This window comes from Lynx rufus, unplaced genomic scaffold (genome assembly GCF_022079265.1).
Source record: "Lynx rufus isolate CCGP_SWC_20201006 ecotype Redwood Valley unplaced genomic scaffold, mLynRuf1.p SCAF_27, whole genome shotgun sequence".
In the NCBI taxonomy this organism is placed as follows: domain Eukaryota; kingdom Metazoa; phylum Chordata; class Mammalia; order Carnivora; family Felidae; genus Lynx; species Lynx rufus.
In genome coordinates this window covers 457,490-476,352 of record NW_025814842.1, presented here as the reverse complement: position 1 = coordinate 476,352, position 18,863 = coordinate 457,490, and the positions used below count along the sequence as shown (strand labels likewise).

Below are 18,863 nucleotides of genomic sequence, written 5' to 3'. Positions count from 1 at the left end.
CGCGCAGCCGCCTCGGGCTTCGGGCGCCGCGCAGGCAGGTACGCGGGGCTGCGACGGGGTCTGCGTAGGGCCCCTCCGGCCTGCGCGGGCTGAGGGGTGGGCTGGGCCGGCCGCGGGGCCCCGGGAAATGTGGGCCTGGGGAGCCCCCGCCCCCTTGGCCGCACCTGGGCCCGTCGCGCCGTCGAGAGGGGCGCGCGGGCTGGGGGCTCAGGGCGGGGGCGCCGGGCCTGGGGAAGGGGTGCGGGGGCCCGAGGAGGTGGGGCCTGGGGAAGGGGCACAGGGACGGGGTGGGGGAGCGCGGGGCTTGGAGAAGGGGCGGGGGGCGCAGAGGTGGGGGGAGGGGCGCGGGGCCTGGGGAGGGGATGCAGGGGCCCGAGGAGGTGGGGCCTGGGGAAGGGGCGCAGGGACCGGGGGGCGCGCAGGGCTTGGAGGAGGGCCTGGGGCGCAGAGGCGGGGGAGGGGGCGCGAGGGGCCTGTGGGGGGGTGCGCAGCCTTGGCACCTTCCTGGGGTCCCCGCGAGGCTGGGGGGGGGCGGCTGGCGGGAGCTGTGCAGCCCCAGTTCCTGACCTGTCATTGTGGCTTAGCCCCCAGCGCCGGGCTGAGAACTGCGCGGCCCTGCCATTGTTCCCCATGTTCCATCCTTCCAGAAGGCCCCTCAGCTGGCTTTCAACTGTTTTCCTTGTTTTCTTTCTGTTCCTGCAAAGCAGGCTCCTCGACCCCGTAGCAGCACCCCTTCATTTCCTCGGTTCACACAGCTGTCCCTACAAAGGGGGGAGGGATGGTCGCCACTCAGGTTCCCAGGGCCCCCACTTTCCGCCTTCAGGTTTCCCGGAGACCAGGGGTTTGCTCATCTACAAAATCTGGTTGAGCCTCCCCCATGCCCACAAAGATCTTCGCGGTAAGGCTTTGTGTTGACGACTCATCCAGCCCCTGAAAAGGAAGACCTGTGACGGGTGGGGGGGGGGCCACGTCTGCGCGTCGTGGGGTTGTTGGATTTGACATCGACACACCCCAGGTGCCTTTCAGATGCATGTGTACAGTGGCCTGGGTTTTCTTCCCCAGGAGGCCAGAAGTGGGGCCACCATGGCGTCCCCGTCCTCTTGCCCGGCGGCGGAGGAGGATGAGAGCCTGAAGGGGTGCGAGCTGTATGTGCAGAAGCATGGTGTTCAGCAGGTCCTGAAGGACTGCATCGTGCACCTGTGTGTGTCCAAGCCGGACAGGCCCATGAGGTTCCTGCGGGAGCACTTCGAGAAGCTGGAGAAGGTCAGTGCCGCCCGGTGTCCCCCTCCCCGCACAGGGGTGCTGGGCCCACCTGCTGGAGCTCGAGCTCAGGAGAGTGCCCCGCGGCTCTTCCAGGGCCCAGCCCGGGAGGCTGACCTCACCTGATTCATTCTCCTGCTGCGAGGTCCCAGCCACCACCTCCCTGCCCCCCTGCCCTCCCAGCGGTTCGGGGTCTGCCAGGCACAGCGCCTTGGGGAGAACTGACTGGGAAGATGGCCTACGGGGCCCACTCACAGTTTTCTTTTTTCACGTTTATTTATTTTTGGGGGAGAGAGAGAGAGAGAGAGAGAGAGAAGGCGCACGGGAGCCCAAGTGGGAGAGGGGCAGAGGGAGAGGGAGACGCAGGATCCGAAGCAGGCTCCAGGCTCCGAGCTGTCAGCACGGAGCCCGACGCGCGGCTCGAAGCCAGGAACCGTGAGGTCATGACCTGAGCCGAAGTCGGACGCTCAACCGACTGAGCCCCCAGGGGCCCCTTCGGGGCCCACTGAGTTTTCAAGTAGGGGGACAGAGACGGGGACCGGGTGTCGTTATGGGTGCGTTGACATTTGGGATGAAAGGACGTAGGTCTGAAGCGCATGTGACACTTGATTCTGTAGCAGTCTGCCTCTGGGAGGAGGTGGGCGCCCGCAGAGGGAAACGCCCCTTAGGCGCATGCAGCGTGGGGAAGTGCACACGACCCACGCCTCTCTTCTGAGGAGCGACCCTGCCACCCCCTGGCTCATTCCTCCATGAACGGTCTCCCTCACCTCTTCCTGGTCCATCGGTGGGAGGACGGGCTCGGAGCGGGAGGGGGTTCCCGAGCCCCTTGGCGACCTGCCCTTCCGTGGCGGGCTCCTTCCTCTGGCTTCCCACCCTGAACCCTCTCCGGGGGGCACCTGAGGGTCCTCCTCTGGGCCCCTTGCTCACAACCTAACTTAACTGTCCCTGCCCTAGTCTCACAGGGTGGATAGAACCCTGGGGTCAGACTCAGGTCTGGTTTTTTTTTTTTAATTTTTTAAAATGTTTATTTTTTGAGAGGGGGGAGAGAGAGTGAGCAAACCAGGCAGGGGTAGAGAGAGAAGGAGAGGCGAATCCCAAGCAGGCTCCACACTGTCCATGCAGAGCCCCATGCAGGGCTCGAACTCATGAACGGTGACATCATGACCTGAGGAAGCTCAGGTTTGCTCTTAAGCCTCTCTGAGTCACCCCCCCCCCCCCCCGGGGCCTCCTGTGACCCTTAGCCCCGACCCAAAGGAATTCCTTTCTTTCCTTTAAAACAGTCTGTTAGTGGCACCTGGGTGGCTCAGTCATCTGACTCTTGATCTCAGGTCACGATCTCACTGTTCGTGGGTTCTGGCCCCTCGTCAGGTTCTGTGCCGAGAGCATGGAGCCTGCTTGGGACTCTCTCTCCTCCCGTCCGCTCCTGTCCCACTCTTGTCCTCTCTCTCTCTGAAAATAAACAAACTTAAGAAGATTAAAACAACCTGTTAAACATTTTCGAGTAAGGCCTACCTTTAAAACAATTTTTTTTTAACGTTTATTTTTGAGAGAAAGACACAGTGCGAGCGGCGGAGGGAGACTCGGAATCAGTCGGAAGCGAGGCTTCAGGCTCTGAGCCGTCAGCACAGAGCCAGACTCGAGGCTCAAACTCACGGACTGTGAGGTCATGACCTGAGCCGAAGTCGTACGCTCGATTGACTGAGCCACCCAGGTGCCCCAAGTAATGCATACCTTTTAAAGAAAGTTTGAAAGGTTCAGAAACAGAAAGAAGGAGTAACAGTCATACGTGGCCCCCCTCCACCCAGTTGCCCCCTCTCCCCACTCTATCGTGTCATAGATGCCACTTTATATCGCGTACTTGTGCTTTTCACGGACCTCACTCGGCTGGGTGTGTGACCCTATGTTGAAGTTTTCTCAACACTGTCCCTCGTGACGAGACAACTGAGTTGTTTGTGGTTTTTCTTCAAAGTTGAAAACAATGCCACACCAACACATCTGTACGTGGCCTTTTCCCCCTGTGTGTGGCATTGTTTGTTGAGTGCAGTTTTTGGAAATGGGATTATGGAAATTCCAGATGGCATTGTCGAGCGGCTACGGCTTTGTTGGGTGGAGGAGGCCCCGTTGGGTGGCTGTGGCCTTGTCGTGGCAGCTCACGTGCCCACCGCTGACAGAGTTTGGCTGTGGGTCTGCCCATCGTAGCCGGCTTGGGCAGTTTTCATTTGAAAGGCTGTCGTTCCCAGTTGATGTGCAACAGTCCTGTGGCCCTCATCCACTTTGCTTCCTCTTGAGGTCACGGTTGTGGAGCGGTGCCGTGGGTGTGAGTGTTGGCCACCAGGCCCACCCGCAGGTGACGTGCCTGTCCCTGTGGCCTCCCCCCTTGCCTCAGACCCTCACTGTCAGGGCTGCAGTCATTTGCTGGGGTTGCTCCCAAGTGGTGCCCGCCAGGCGACGTGTCGCGGAGGTGTGGCTGACGGGCATCGGCGTGCGATGGAGAGGAGGTTCTCCACCGGGGACGGTTGGCCCCCAGGGGACGTGCGGCGATGGCCGGAGATGGTTGAGCATCTAGCGGGGGGCGGAGGGGAGGCAACACGGCTGTCAGTTGTGGCTCAGTGCCCAGGGCTGGCCGGCAGAGCGGACGTAGGAGCGGGGCAAGAGGCTTTGGCGTGGACCTGAGTGAATGGCGGTGCCACCTGGCAAGAAGGGGACAGTGGGAGCAGACGGGCAGGGCGGGAGAGTGGCGACAGCGCGAGTCGTCAGGAGGCCGTGAGCTCGCGTTGGGGGTGGGGGGTGGCCGGCAAAGGGCAGGGGGCGGGAAGGTGCTCTGATCATACTTTCCCTAGGAGGTGACAGGTGAGGACCGGGCTCTGGAAGAGGAGGGTGGCCTATCACAGTCAGGGGAGGAGACTGAGCACTTTCCTGCTACTTGACAACGAGGGATTCGTATCCTCGCCAAGTCATGGTCACCGTAGCCACCACGTCAGCCTGCCGGGGCCGCCGGGTCAAAGCACCGCAGGCCAGGCGGCCACACTCGGTCCCGGAGGCTGCGGGCGCGGGCCCGGCCTGCCCCAGACGCCTCCCCCAGGGTCAGCCTGCCGTGCTCCCATCCCGACCTGCATCCACCCTCACACGGCCTTCTCTCTTTCCCTGGGGACACGTCACCTTGCCTGAGGGCCCACCCCGTGACCTCATTTTAACGATCACATCCACAAAGACCCTGTCTGCAGATGAGCTTACGGTCTAAGGTCCTGGGGTTGGGAACCCGACAGCTGTGCCCTGGGGGGTTGCAGTCCGGCTGCAAAGGGCTGCTTTGCTTAGGCTGCGGGCGACCGCGAGCCACTGGTAACGGGAAGAGCGGGTGACCAGCCTTCACGTCTTTGTCAAAGGCAGCGCCAGACGAGCTCCGAGGTGTGTGACAGACGTTGCGGACAGAAGCCGGTGCCTCAGGGCCCGGCTGCGGCCTGTTGTCACTTCTCCACCACAGCTGATGCGCTCGGGTGCTGGGGGGATTTTGCGGGTTCTCCGACACCACGTGCATGCTTTCACGTGTGGGTGACTCTACTAGGGAGTCCGTCCCTGGTGCCAGATCTGAGACCCCTGCCTGAGGGCGTCCTGAGGTCCCACGGGAGTCTCACTCGCTCAGCCAGCGTTCGTTAATATGGGAGCAGGAAGGCTCTTTGCCCGTGGCTGGGGGAGGGGCGGAGTCCCAGGCCACCTGCTCCCTGCAGAGGCCTCCGTGAGTGGACAGCAGGCAGACGCCCGCGGAGGGGGAGTTTTCTCGTGTGACGAGCGGGCAGCGTGTTTGTGCGGCCCGAATAAAGGCCCGGCACAGGGCGGCGAGGATGGCCCAGCTCTCGGGGCGCTGCCCTGGCCGGGCCTCGGGCCTCGGTGAGTGACTTCATCGCGGGCCATTTAAGCAGGTGGTTCTTCTAAGGTCCAGACTTGAGGGGGCCAGACGGTCCTTATACACTGACGACACGGCCCCGAAGCTTCTCCAAGATGTTGTCTTTCGGAAGATCGTGGGCGATGAAGTCGTTCGTTCTTTCCAGAATGGAGTTTAGACGCTGTAAGCAAGAGTTCCCTCCATAAAGATACACCTGTTACCGTTCACGTACGTACCAACCCTGCGTTTTCACGAGGACTGTTCCCGCTGTGCGGCAGACACGTGCACGTGCAGACGTGGGTCGTTGTCACGTACGTGCACTTTTGGTTTGACTTTTTGTTAGGGTTCTTTTATTGTAGTAAAACGTACGTGATATCAAGTTCAGTCTGTTGACCATTTTATTTTTATTTATTATTTTTTAAAATGTATTAAACATTTTTTAATGTTTAATTTTGAGAGCGAGAGAGAGAGAGAGAGAGAGAGAGGGACACAGAGCATGAGTGGGGGAGGGACAGAGAGAGAGGGAGACACAGAATCGGAAGCAGCCTCCAGGCTCCGAGCTGTCAGCACAGAGCCTGACGCGGGGCTTGATCCCATGAGTCATGAGATCGTGACCTGAGCCGAAGTCGGACGCTCAACTGACTGAGGCCCCAAGGCGCCCCCTTGAACGTTTTAAAGTGTCCATTTTAGTGGTGTCAAATGCGTTGATGTTCCGTGCTCGTCTCAGTAGCACCGTTATGGCATCTGTGGCCATAAGATCACGTGGATGTCGTGGCCTTTGTTTGCATTGTTTCGTGTTTGATGGTTTTCAGTTTTTCTTTTTTTTTTTTCTTTTTTCCTTCAGAAAACACCTTTGTGCCTTTGTGCTGCATTCAGGGCCTGTGCTCTGGGGTCTGTGTGTCTGCGTGTTTTTACAGCTCTAGAGCCCCGTTCCTGGTTTACTCCACAGAATTAGATGAGTTTGTGGTTTCCCTAACACGCGTGGCTCGTGCCGAATTCCCAGATCCTCGCCAACATTGGCTTCTATGACCGTTGTTTTGTGCTCATCTGTGGACATCGATACCTCCCTGCCGTGCCTGCCCCCTCCCCCCCCCCCCCCGCCGGATACCGGTTCGGCGGTGGTGACACAGTCCGAGCGGCCAGGCTCACTGCTATGTCTTTAGTAAAAACTAACAAGTCACGCGTTTTGCTTTTGGAAGGAGCGGACCCAGCTCAGAAGGGGCAGCTCTCCTGGGAGACATCTGTAGCAGTAAATGGCGTCCCACCCAGACACCCGCTCCTGAGGGCGGTGGGTGGGCGCTGGGCTACGGGATGGGTCTCTGGTCGCTCAGTTTGGAAGCTCAGCACGTGCTTCCCGGTGACCGGCGCCATTCTGGTGGCGCACAGAGGCCCAGACGGACGGACTGCTTCGTTGCACACCCGGGGGACCCAGAGGGGCAGGGTCGCCTGGAATCACGACCTGCTTGCTCCCCGGCACTTAGAGCCGCCAGGCCTTCCGGGCTCCGAGGTGACTGCTGCCGTGCCCAGGGACGAGAGCGGCCGCGACAGCACCCGTACCGTCAGTTAAGGCCCCGCGTCGGGCGGGGGACAAGACAGCTTCTCAGAGCAGGACGCCCTACTGGATGCACGTGCCAGTGAGGCAGCCCAGAAAAGTGATGTGTGCGTATGGCACAGAGTCAGTCAAAGGTGTGGAAGCTAAAAGTCTCTCACCCCCACCGCCCCTGCCGCCCAGAGCCCACCTCTGTTGGTTCTGTTGCCTGAGATTTCTCGGGAGGATGTTACGCATTTTGGGCAACGTGGGTGCGATTTCTGGGCTGAGCTGCACGTGGGCACGCTGCCCTGAGCCTGGCCTGTCCCCGCCGACGGGTCACTCGAGGGGACGCTCCACGGCAGCACGGGTAAGCCCGCTCCGCTCACCTGTTAAAATTCTCCTTGAATTTAAATGCCCTGAAGCTCGTGCTGTGTGCTGTGCAACCACATGAGCTCTGACCGTAGTGTTCCTGCCACCGTAACCGAGGCCCAGACCTAAGGTGCCGCTGTTCTCTCGTCTGCATCCCCCCCCCCCCCCGCCCATTTCTTTCTGCCCGTGCTGGTCAGACCATCCCCCACCTGTAACCCCTGGCACCACTGGAGTGTCCGAAGCTCTGCATTTTCAAGAATGTTCCGTCAGTGGAGTCCTGCGCGGCATGTGGCCTTTCGAGGAGTTTGGGTTCTTTAACTTAACGAAGCGCCTCTGAGATTCCTCGAGGTTTTGTGAGTGTCCTGAGTTTGAGTTATTTTGCTGAACTGCACTCCGCTGTGTAGACGGAGCACAGTGTGTTCATCCTTTGGCGGGTTGCATTCCCACCAGCGGTGGCTCCTGGCCCTCACGTGGCCAGCACTTGATGTTATCAGGTTTCAAAGTCTAGCCATTCTAATGGGCATGGGGTGGCCCTTCAGGCCACTGTTGCATTTCCTAATGACCAGTGTCGCTGAGCGTCTTCCCGTGCTCTTCCTATGCCCTTACTTGCCCTTGGCCTGTCTCCTCACTGAAGTGCCTGTTCATGGCTCTTGTCCATTTTATTTTCTTTTTTTTTTTTCCTCGTCCATTTTCTTACCAGGTCCTTCTCTTACTGTTGGGCTTGGAAACTCCGTGTGTTCAAGTCGTGCCCTTCTGTGCATGGATGCAAGTCCTGCGTCAGGTTCTGGTTTGCAGACACCTCCTTCCAGTCCGTCCTCAGCCTGTCTGCCTGGTTTTCTCACTAGTGTGTTTCACAGAGTGAAGTTCTGGCTTCTGAAGTCTGGTTTTTCAAGGTATTTGTTTTAGTGGATTGTGCTTTTGTGTTTAGGTTTGTGTGAAGAACTCTGCACTGAATTTGGGCAGACCTTTGACCTCATCAGCTGGCCGTATGTGCTGGGGGCATGTCTCTGGATCGTTCTTTTTTTTTTTTTTTTTTTAATGTTTTATTCATTTTTGAAAGAGAGAGAGGGAAGGGGCAGAGAGAGAGAGAGAGAGACAGAATCTGAGGCAGGCTCAGGCTCCGAGGTGTCAGCACGGGGCCCAACGTGGGGCTCGAACTCATAAACCCTGAACTCATGACCTGAGCTGAAGTCGGACACTCAACCGACTGAGCCCCCTGGCGCCCCTGGATCATTCTGCCGTTACGTGAAGATCGAAGTCGGGTAGTATGAGCCTCCCTGCATTGTTCTTTTTGTCTTCTTCTTCTTCTTCTTTTTTTAAACGTTCATTTATTTATTTTGAGAGAGAAAGAGAGAGAGAGAGCGAGAACGATTTGGGGAAGGGGCAGAGGGAGGTAGAGAGAGCGAATCCCAAGCAGGCTCCGTGCTCATTGCTTAGCGCAGAGCCTGATGTGGGCCTCGGTGTCACAACTGTGACATGACCTGAGCCAAACTCAAGAGTCGGATTCTCAACCGACTGAGCCACCAGGCGCCCCTGCATTGTTCTTTTTCAAAATTGTTTTGTCCACCCCGGTTCTTCTTCCTTTTTAGGCGTGTTTTAGCGTGATCTTGGTGACATGGACCAAAAAATTCTCTTGGGATTTTGAGTGGGTTCACGTTGATACGTAAATCAGTTTAAGGAGAATAGACAACAAGTTCTAGAATCTTCTAGTTATCCTGCAGCTAACTTTCCAGGATAGGTCTTCGTTTATCTAGGTCTTTGATTTCTAACGTCAATGAAAGAAAAACTTGTATTTATTTAATTTTTATTTATTTACTTCTAAGGAGAATAGACCACAATGTAGAATCTTCTAGTTACCCTGCAGCTAACTTTCCAGAATAGCTTTCCGTTTATCTAGGTCTTTGATTTCTAATGTCAATGAAAGAAAAACTTGTATTTATTTAACTTTTATTTATTTATTTTTAAGGAGAATAGACCACAATCTAGAATCTTCTAGTTACCCTGCAGCTAACTTTCCAGAATAGCTCTCCGTTTATCTAGGTCTTTGATATCTAATGTCAATGAAAGGAAAACTTGTATTTATTTAATTTTTACTTATTTATTTTTATTTTAGAGAGAGAGTGGGTATGTGCAAGTGGGGAGAGGGGCAAAGAGAGAATCCCAAGCAAGCTCCACACTCAGTGCAGAGCCTGACGTGGGGCTCGATCTCATGGCCCTGGGATCATGGTCTGAGCTGAAATCGAGAGCTGGACGCTCAACTGACTGAGCCACCAGACGCCCCTTTATATTTTTAATACACAGCTCCTTCACGTGTTTGGTTAGATTTACTCCTGTTTCGTTTTTTTATTGTTATTTAAGTGGTACTCCTGTTTAATGGACAGGTGTTATCTTGTGGGAGCAGTTTTAGGGCCGCAGGGTTCCCGCGCGCCCCGCTCCGTGCGGCTCCCCACTAGTCCCGCTGTGTCAGTGGAGTGTGTTACAGCTGGTGAGAGCCGCCGCCCTCGACTGAAGCCCGGAATTTATATCAGGGTCACTCCTTGTGCCCCACAGTCCTGTGGCTTCTGACAGATACCTGATGTCACATATCTGTCAAAGTATCATTTTGATTAGTGCTGCTGCCCTAAAAACTCCGAGCTCTACCTGTTCATGCCTCCCGCTTTCCCTCTGAACCCTTGATCTTTAACCAGCTCCCTGGCCCTGCCTTTCCCAGAAGGCCACTCGGCTGGGATCACCCAGGGTGCGGCCTCTCCAGACTGGCTTCCTTCACGCAGTAACCTGGATCGAAGGTGCCTCCGCGTCGTTCTTGGCTTCGCGGCTCCCTTCTTTCCGGGGCAGAGTAAAACCCCACCGCCCGGATGGAGCACGGTTGTCCACCAGCCACTGAAGGGCGTCCGGTTGCTGCCCGGGTTCGGTAATCACGGATAAAGCCGCTGCAAACCTCCGCGTGCAGGTCTGCGAGCACGCACGTTCTCACATCTTGGAACGTGACTGCAGGACCGCACGGCGAGACCGTGCTCGGTTTTGTAAGACACCAGCGTCCCTCTCGGAGCGGCCGCGGCATTCTGCGTCCCCGCTGCTCCCCGTCCCGCCAGCACCCGGCGGTGACGTGCTGTGGGCCGTGGCCCTTCTGACAGGCGGTGGCGGCCTCTCCTTGCTGTCTTGCTCCCCGTTTCCCTGACGGCACACGACGTGGAGCACGTGCCCGTGCGCGCCTGCCCTCCCACACGCGTTCTCCCCCGGCTTCTGCTCAGATCTCCTGCCTGTTAACTGGGTTGTTTGCTTTCTTGTTGACCTTATGAGGTTTCTCGAGCATTTTGGACACGAGTCCTTAGCGGATGTGCGTTTTTGAGTATTTTCTCCTAGTTTGTGGCTTGTGTTTTCATTCCCTTAACTGTATGTAATTTTGACTCCTGCTTTTGTTTTTTAATATTTATTTTTGAGAGAGGGAGAGAGAGCGCGCGCGCGTGCGAGGGAGGGGGCAGAGAGAGAGGGAGATACAGAATCTGAAGCAGGCTCCAGGCTCTGAGCTGTCAGCACAGAGCCTGACGCGGGGCTCGAACTCATGAACCGCGAGATCATGACCTGAGCCGAAGTTGGACGCTCAACCGACTGAGCCACCCAGGCGCCCCATGATCATCTCTGTGACCGTTAAATGTTACTAAAAACATGATATAACAGGCCAGAGTATTCTATTACGTAGATATTTCTAAATTATTTAAAAAAAATTTTTTTTAACGTTTATTTATTTTTGAGACAGGGAGAGACAGAGCATGAACAGGGGAGGGGCAGAGAGAGAGAGGGAGACACAGAATCTGAAACAGGCTCCAGGCTCTGAGCGGTCAGCACAGAGCCTGAGGCAGGGCTCGAACTCACAGACCGCGAGATCATGACCTGAGCTGAAGTTGGCCGCTTAACCGACTGAGCCACCCAGGCGCCCCTTACGTAGATATTTCTAAATTGATTCAAGCAATTTCTTGCTGCTAGCTGGATTAAAAATTTGTTGAAACGCTGCAGAGAACATTCTAGTACAGATATTTCTGACACCTCTCATTGCTTCCTTTGGATATATTTTAAGAGATAGATTCATGGGGCCTAGAAGTACCCATCGATTTGTGGTGACAGTTCTCCAAAAAGGTTTTATTCACTTACTCACTTAGTCGACAGATGTTTATTGAACACCAACTACGTGGCAGGTGCCGTTCTAGGTACCGGGCCGGATCTGGGAGCACATCAGGAAGCCCAGGACTTCCCCGCTGTGCCGCCCTGGGCGTGCGCGCTGCCCTTCACCCAACTGCACGAGGCAGCAGGGCCACGGCTGGTCAGGGCCCCAGGTCGGCTCTGCGCCCTTACTGACTTACGTTCTTTCTGGGACGCGTCAGTGTGTGCTCAGGCAACTGACGAGATCCTGGAAAGGGGTGTGTAAATCAGAATTTTACAATCAAGTACATCCCCCGATGAGGTCAAATCTTTTTCTTACTCAAAAACCATATTGTTTGACCATAACCCAATAAAGTTGTTTCACTCTCATTAATAAAGTGCTTAACCGGGAGAAAACGGAGGAAGCCAGCCTCCGCATACGCTTGGAAACCAGTAATGAGCGTTTGCGTAATTTGTGGAAGAAGATTGTCATAGTAAAAAATTACGAGATATTTAGAATTAAGTGACATTTAAAGCATCCCAGTTGGTCTTTTTTTTTTTTTTTTTAACGTTTATTTATTTTTGAGACCGAGAGAGACAGAGCATGAACGGGGGAGGGGCAGAGAGAGAGGGAGACACAGAATCGGAAGCAGGCTCCAGGCTCTGAGCCATCAGCCCAGAGCCCGACGCGGGGCTTGAACTCACGGACGGTGAGATCGTGACCTGAGCTGAAGTCGGACACTTAACCGACTGAGCCACCCAGGCGCCCCCCAGTTGGTCTTTAGAGGGGAAATTATTGCTTCACTGGACACTAAGATTAGGAATGACTGAACCATGTGTCTCCGACTCCTATAGCACCAGAGCAAATCCTCACAGACTGGGGGGCCGCGAGCAGCAGGAATTTTCTGCCCCACGGCTGGGAGGCCGGGAGCCCAAGCTCAGAGCTGCAGCGGGCACTTCCTCTTGGTGGTCCCGACACGGGTCTGTCCCGGCCTCACGTTGCTCTCAGCCCCTGACGTGCAGACACATCACCCGGCCTCTGCCTCTGTCTTCACGGTGAGATCTGCCCTGAGCCGTGTGTCCAGATCGTCCTCCTGTTACGAGGACACCAAGACCTCATGTTCACCTGTGTCTACAAAGGTCCTGTTTCCAAATAGAGCTGCCCTCTGAATTTTCGAGGGAGCCTATGGAAGCCGCTACGGTGTGTGGCCTGGGAGGTTGGAAAGAGGGTGAGTGACAGAGCCACACGGTGGAAATAACAAGGATAAAGCGGAAGTTAATGAAACGGAAACGGAGGAGGTGACGGCAGACGGTAAAGGAGATGACTCTGGGGATGAATAAAATGGACATCTGGGAAGGTGGCTGCACAAAGAAGGGACCGTGTAAACGGAAATCTGCCACAGGTCCGGAGAGGGCACCTGGGGAGGTGGGGGGCTGAGCTCCCAGCCACCCACGGTGTCCCCTGGGTTCGGCCTGTCTCATCCGGGCGGGCTCAGAAGGCCCCTCCTCCAGGAAGCCCTCCCGGCCTCCTCCTTCCCAGGGGTGGCCTAGGAGCCCCCTTGCCTGCACAGCCCTTGTATCCAGCCCTTCATGGCTCAGCCCGTTTCTGTGTCAGACTTGGACCCGTCTTTCCTATTAGATCGAAACCTGCCGTGACAAACCGTGCCTTTTTCTCTGTATGAGGGCTGGTATTCCGAAAGTGCTCAATAAATGGCTGAAACTGCACCTTTCTCTCCTCTCTTTGCCACTGAAGGTCGAGCGCCCCTGGACATGCCCCTTGCACTCTCCAGGCCTCGGTTTCCTTGCCTTGTAGGTGGGGATGGCTGGCCTCGGGGCCTGCCTCGTGCTCTGAGATGCTGCAGCCCTGGGAGGGGGCTTGTGGTTGGTCCAGGGGTGGCACCATGGACCCCTGTCCCGGACGCTGCAGGTCCCCAAGTACCACGGCTCTCCCTCAGTCGGAGGGGACAGGGAGGCAAGGGACAGTCCCCCTGGGGGGAGGTCCAGAAACGCCAACTTGGCCACCGCCGGGGAAGCAGCCCCTCCTCCTGCGGGGTGTTCAGGACCAGCGTGGGCAATCAGGCTGGCGTGGTCCGCTGCCCCAGGAGGCCTCTCAAAGGGACCGGCAGGCTGTGTCCTCAGCCAGAGAGGGGGAGCATGGGGTGGAGGGGATGACTCCATCATTGCCGGGTCCCAGGCACGTGGGCTTCTCAGCAGCGTCTACTCAGTTCCAGAAAGTCTCCCGACATCCCGCCTCCCGACATTCAGAAGAGAATGTCCTCTTCTGAGGCCACAAGGCCGCATTTTGCCTCTCGTGCCGGAAAATCATGGTCAGAAGACAGTGCACGTCATATGCGGTCTGGGGAGAACGTGGCCCCGGGGCAGAGCAAGGACGGTCCCTGGGGCGGCGTCAGGCATTTCTGGGGAAGGTTCTGGCCGCAGAGCTTTCTGGAATCGCCGTTCCCACACTGTTGTGAAGATTCCTCTGACCTCCTGCCCTTGACCATCCTGCAACCCAGACAGTTCATCTGCGTGAGAGCAGGAGACAGGAAGGGGGCTCTGGAAAACCAGAGGCTTTCCTGGAATCCCGAGGAGGAGGGGAAGGGGTGCCGTCCAGAAATAACGGTCCCGTTTCCGCCCAGCGCCTCCCCGAGTGGCCTTGCATTTGGAAGCCCCTAGATCCATGGAAAGTGGCTGGTGCCAGGACAGCGATGCCCACGGCCCCATGGAAGGGGGGGCCCTGACAGTGCTTCCCTTGAGAAGGTGGCCTCTGGCCGGTCTCTTGCGTGCAGCCCCGCCCTTCCCGCTTGGACCCCCCTCGCCGCACCCGAGCCTCTCAAGGGGGCCGCAGGGCTGCCGAGATGCACCCGGAGCCTGGGCCCTGAAGGGCGCATCACTGGCCCCGGCCCCACGTCAGCCCCTGAGCTCTGTGGCCAGAGGCTGGGGTAGCCGAGTGGTGCTTTGTGGTCACAACGGCTCATGTAGCTTGAGGACATGGGGCTCGATGTTTTTTAAAGGTCATCTTTTAGGAGGTACATACTAAAAGGTCTCAGATGAAATTCATGGGGCGCTGGGTGGCTCTGTCGGTTGAGCGTCCGACTTCGGCCCAGGTCATGATCTCGCGGTCCGTGAGTTCGAGCCCTGCGTCGGGCTCCGTGTCGACAGCTCGGAGCCTGGAGCCTGCTTCGGATTCTGTCTTCCTTTCTCTCTGCCCCTCCCCCCTCACGCTCTGTCTCACTCTGTTTCTCAAAAATGAATAAATGTAAAAAAAAATTTTTTTTAATTTTTTTTTTTTTTTAATTTTTAATATTTATTTATTTTTGAGACAGGGAGAGAGACAGAGCACGAATGGGGGAAGGTCAGGGAGAGAGGGAGACACAGAATCCGAAGCGGGCTCCAGGCTCCGAGCTGTCGGCACGGAGCCCGACGCGGGGGTCGAATTCATGGACCGCGAGATCATGACCTGAGCCGAAGTCGGCCACTTAACCGACGGAGCCACCCAGGCGCCCCCCAAAAAAGAAAACTTTTCAATGAAATTCATAACATCCGGGATTTGCTTCCATCTCCCGTGTGTCAGAGGAGTCTTGTGTGTGTCTTGTATACACGTATGTGTTACACGTGCAGAGCTGTGTACGCATGTGTGTGTATATGTTGTGTATGCGTGTCTGTGCGTGTTGTGTGCGTGTACATTGTATGCGTGTGTTATCATAGGTGCGTGTACCTTGTATACATGTTGTCCTAGGCACACGCGCACTATGTGTGTGCTACGTATGTGAATATACTGTATACGTGTGTTACGTGTACCTGTGTGTATTATACGTGTGCATGTTGTATGTCTGTCATATGTGCGTTCCATGTATTGTGTATATATCGTGTGTATCATGTGCACACATCATCGGGTGTCATGTGTGCATGCATGTATATGTGTGTGTTGCACACATGGACACGTGCACGTGTTACATGTGTGCGTGCGTGCGTGTGGAGTGCGTGGAGGTGAGCTGAAGTAGGTGTGCCCTGTTTTGATGATTGTTGAAGATGTGTGATGGGATTTTGGTGATCGTCTGTCACTCCCTCTGCTACCCTACGGACTTGAGGGTTTCCACACTGGGACGTGAAAAGGGGCGGTGGTAGGAAGGGAGGAGCTCACCTCTGCACACCTTTCTGAGTTGGGGGGTGGGGTGCCGCGCCCCAGGGTGTGGCTCCCTACGGACCCGGTGGCCCTTGCTCCCCAGGGTGTGGCTGCCCACGAACCCGGTAGGCCCCCCTGTCTGCCTGGAGGCTCCCTCCCTGGATCTGGGGCCCTGTTCCCTGCACACCCTCCGTGTGGCTTGCTCTGAGTGCCAGGCAGCTTGCTGTCCTGTTTTCCAGAGACCTGTGGAGGCATGCCCCGTGGTCCTCACCGTGCGGACTCACCTCCACTCAGGCTTTAATGTTACCATCATTTAGGGGAGGGGGGAGGGAGGATGCGTACCACCCATCTGCTAACCCTTTTTTTGGAGGTTCTATAAAGATACTTTATTTTTTTATTTATTTTTTATTTTATTTTTATTTTTGTTTTTAACGTTTATTTTTGACACAGAGAGAGACAGAGCATGAACAGGGGAGGGTCAGAGAGAAGGAGACACAGAGTCTGAAACAGGCTCCAGGCTCTGAGCTGTGAGCACAGAGCCCGACGCGGGGCTCAAACTCACGGACCGTGGGATCACGACCTGAGCCAAAGTCGGCCGCTTAACCGACGGAGCCACCCAGGCGCCCCTAAAGATACTTTTAAATAGCTGCGTGAAGTCGCTTTCAACAGTCCTTGATGGAGGCACAGAGAGGTGAAGGGATTCCCTCAGGATCGCACAGTGCCTTCCCAGCTCAGTGTCCTGCCCACTGGGCACACGTACCTTCCAGGCTGTCCTGACTGCTGGTGCTCTGCCCGCCCGTTCATCTTCTCTCTGTCTCGTTCCCTCCTCCCTGCAAGGGGCAGGATTGCACCTGGGGGGAGCCGGGGCCTCTGCTTCTGCTCTGAGCTCAGGCTGCAGCAGGTCATGGGGCACAGGGGGCAGCTCGTGCGTGGAGAGCTACGGTGCCTTTAAAGGCCTTGAAATTCCCCGCAAGGAGCCTGGTTTGTGGGCCTCACCGGAGGGGAAGTAAGGGAGCAGCCGCGGGCCCGCGAACACTGGTCTTGGGCCCAGGCGGTGGCCGCAGGCGGGCGTGTCCTGTGGTCCACGCCACCAGCGTCCCCCACCCGGGGCACAAGTGCCACGTAACGTCCCACAAAGCTGACGTGCGCCGTGTCGAACTTTCGCTTGGCTCTGTATTCTTTGCTTGTTTTTAGTGGAAGAAATAAACTTGTTTGAGGGAAAAGCAAAACCCCGACAACAGCACCTAGCATGCGACAGGCGGCCCTCCTACGAGGAATAATGGCAGAACTGTGTTGGTTTTGGGTGGACGACAGCTTCTTGACTTTCTTTTTCCTGCGGGTTCCCAGTCGGAATACCACACTTCCCGTTTGAACTTCAGAGTCCCGTCTGGGGTCTTTTAAAACGTCGTCTTTAGAAAGTACAAGCCCTCTGGGGGAAGAACGCCTCCAGAAGTCATTTACACTGTAGTATGAATTAGGATAGCCTCAGGGTTCTCTCAGGGTTCACGGGCTGCCTGGGAAGCAGGGAGGGGTGCTTTGGAACGTGGGGCAGTGGGAACCCCTGAGGAACCGTGGGTGGGACTCAGTTTCCTTCCTAACTTCATGTTTTTGCTGGGTCGCTGCCTGGTAAAGTCGGATTAATTGTTGTGCTGGGTTGACCCGGGAGGTTGCCGGGTGTGGGTGTTCTGGGGAAGGTGGCCCTCGCCGATGAGGGGACGGAGGCCTTGTCCTAGGTAGGTGGGGAGACAGGTGAGGGCCTGCTTGCCTTGGATCCCCACCTCACTCTGTGCTGCCCCACCGGTCTTGAGACTGATTTTGGGATGTGGGGATGTGGTGGCTGGAGCGTCAGGTGTGGGGGCCTGCTTCTCAGTGTGCAGTGCGTGTTCCTTTACACTTTTGGAATTCTGTGCCCTCTGCACGCACTCACAATTTGTAAACCATTTATTTTTTTTTAATTTTTTTTAATGTTTATTTATTTTTGGGACAGAGAGAGACAGAGCATGAACGGGGGAGGGGCAGAGAGAGAGGGAGACACAGAACCGGAAGCAGGCTCCAGGCTCTGAGCCATCAGCCCAGAGCCCGACGCGGGGCTCGAACTCACGAACCGTGAGATCGTGACCTGAGCCGAAGTTGGACGTTCAACCGACTGAGCCACCCAGGCGCCCCTGTAAACCATTTAAATAATGAAGGGAGGGAAGGAAACAAAACAGATTTCCTTTCCTTTTATGTATCCGCCCACCATTTCTTGCGTGTCTGCCCGCGTGGGATGCGGGGGTGCAGGGGTGAACGGAGCGGACGTGCCCCCCGCCCCCTGGGCCCGGCCATCAGGGCCGTGTGGGTGGGGGAGGGGGACTTGGAGGTGGTCTGGGAGCGGGGGGCTCTTCCCGGCCTGGAGAGGCCGTCAGAGGGGAGCCCTGGAAGGTGCTGAAGGAGCAGGCTCGGGAGGGCGGACAGACCCAAGTGTGAGCCCGCCCGCTGTCTTCCCCACAGGAGGAAACCAGACAGATTCTGACGCAGCAGAAGTCAGACTCCCACGACGAGGAGGTCTCCCCGACCCCGCCGAACCCGGTGGTGAAAGCCCGCCGTCGCCGAGGGGGTGTGAGTGCCGAGGTGTATACGGAGGAGGACGCCGTGTCCTACGTGAGGAAGGTGGGCCCCCTCCCCCCACCCGGCCCGGGCCCTCAGGGTCCCGGCTTCCGGCCACGCTCCCTTCTGGTCGGGGAGGGGCCGGTGTGATGGCAACGTCATGGTCAGGGTCACGGTCATGCCCGTGGGCTCTCCTGTGGGGTTTCCTGACCCACATGTTCCAGGGAGGGACGGGACAGCAGCTCACGGGGTGTGGGCGGAGGGGCCCGAATCCCGATCCTGTGGTCCCTGTCCTCCTAGACTTCTTTATGCCCTGGAGGCTGGCGCCTGGCCTCGGAGCCGCCTGGTGGGAATTCCCTCCTCCATGTTGCTGTTCCTCAGTGTCCCTCCCTTGGGGACGGCGACCAGCAGGTGTGCCTGAGTCAGGACGTGCTCTGGAGCGCGAGGACACGTGGTGCCCCTGTGCCTGTTGGTGTGCCCGGCCCCCTGCCTGCCCTCCGACCTGGCCCCCTGCCCGGCACCCCCTGCCCACCCCCCGTCTGCCCTTAGATGTGGGCTCTGTCGTTTCCATCTTGTGTGTTTCTAGCCTCAGTTTTAGTTTCTTTTCTTGGTATTTTTAGTTTCGGACCTTTTAGGAAATCTAATCAGGCAAATACACACAACGTAGTTTCTTGTCTCTGTGAGCCTGTGTAGCTGGGGCAAAGACGCTCGCTCACGGTCTGGAGGCTGGACGTCCGGGAGCAGGTGCTGGCTGGTTCTTGGTGGGAGCCGCTCGGCCTCCTGTGTCCTCGGGCATCCAGGGGAAGGGAGAGTGGGCTCTCGGGGTCTCTTGCCAGGAGGGGGCTGATCTCTCAGGGCCACCTCCAGACACCACGCACTGGTGCCTGGGCTTCAACACACGGGTTTTGGGGGCAGCTGGGTCCCGGGGCCACTGAGCACGTTCACGCTGCCGAGCGGCCATCCCCACCGTCTGC

At 56.9% G+C, this 18,863-nt stretch overlaps 1 protein-coding gene across 2 annotated transcripts in view; it reads left to right on the top strand.

Moving 5' to 3' along the window:
* The window catches only part of PRKAR1B (protein kinase cAMP-dependent type I regulatory subunit beta), a 105,684-nt gene continuing 86,821 nt past the window's right edge, over nt 1-18,863 (top strand). For both annotated transcript variants that reach the window (XR_006964074.1, XM_047089386.1), the window contains exons 1-3: nt 1-38; nt 1,063-1,263; nt 17,794-17,952. Coding sequence is in view for 1 of the 2 variants with exons in the window: in XM_047089386.1 (XP_046945342.1) it covers nt 1,084-1,263; nt 17,794-17,952 (339 nt within the window). In the remaining variant the exon portion in view is untranslated. The remainder of the gene's footprint in view (nt 39-1,062; nt 1,264-17,793; nt 17,953-18,863) is intronic.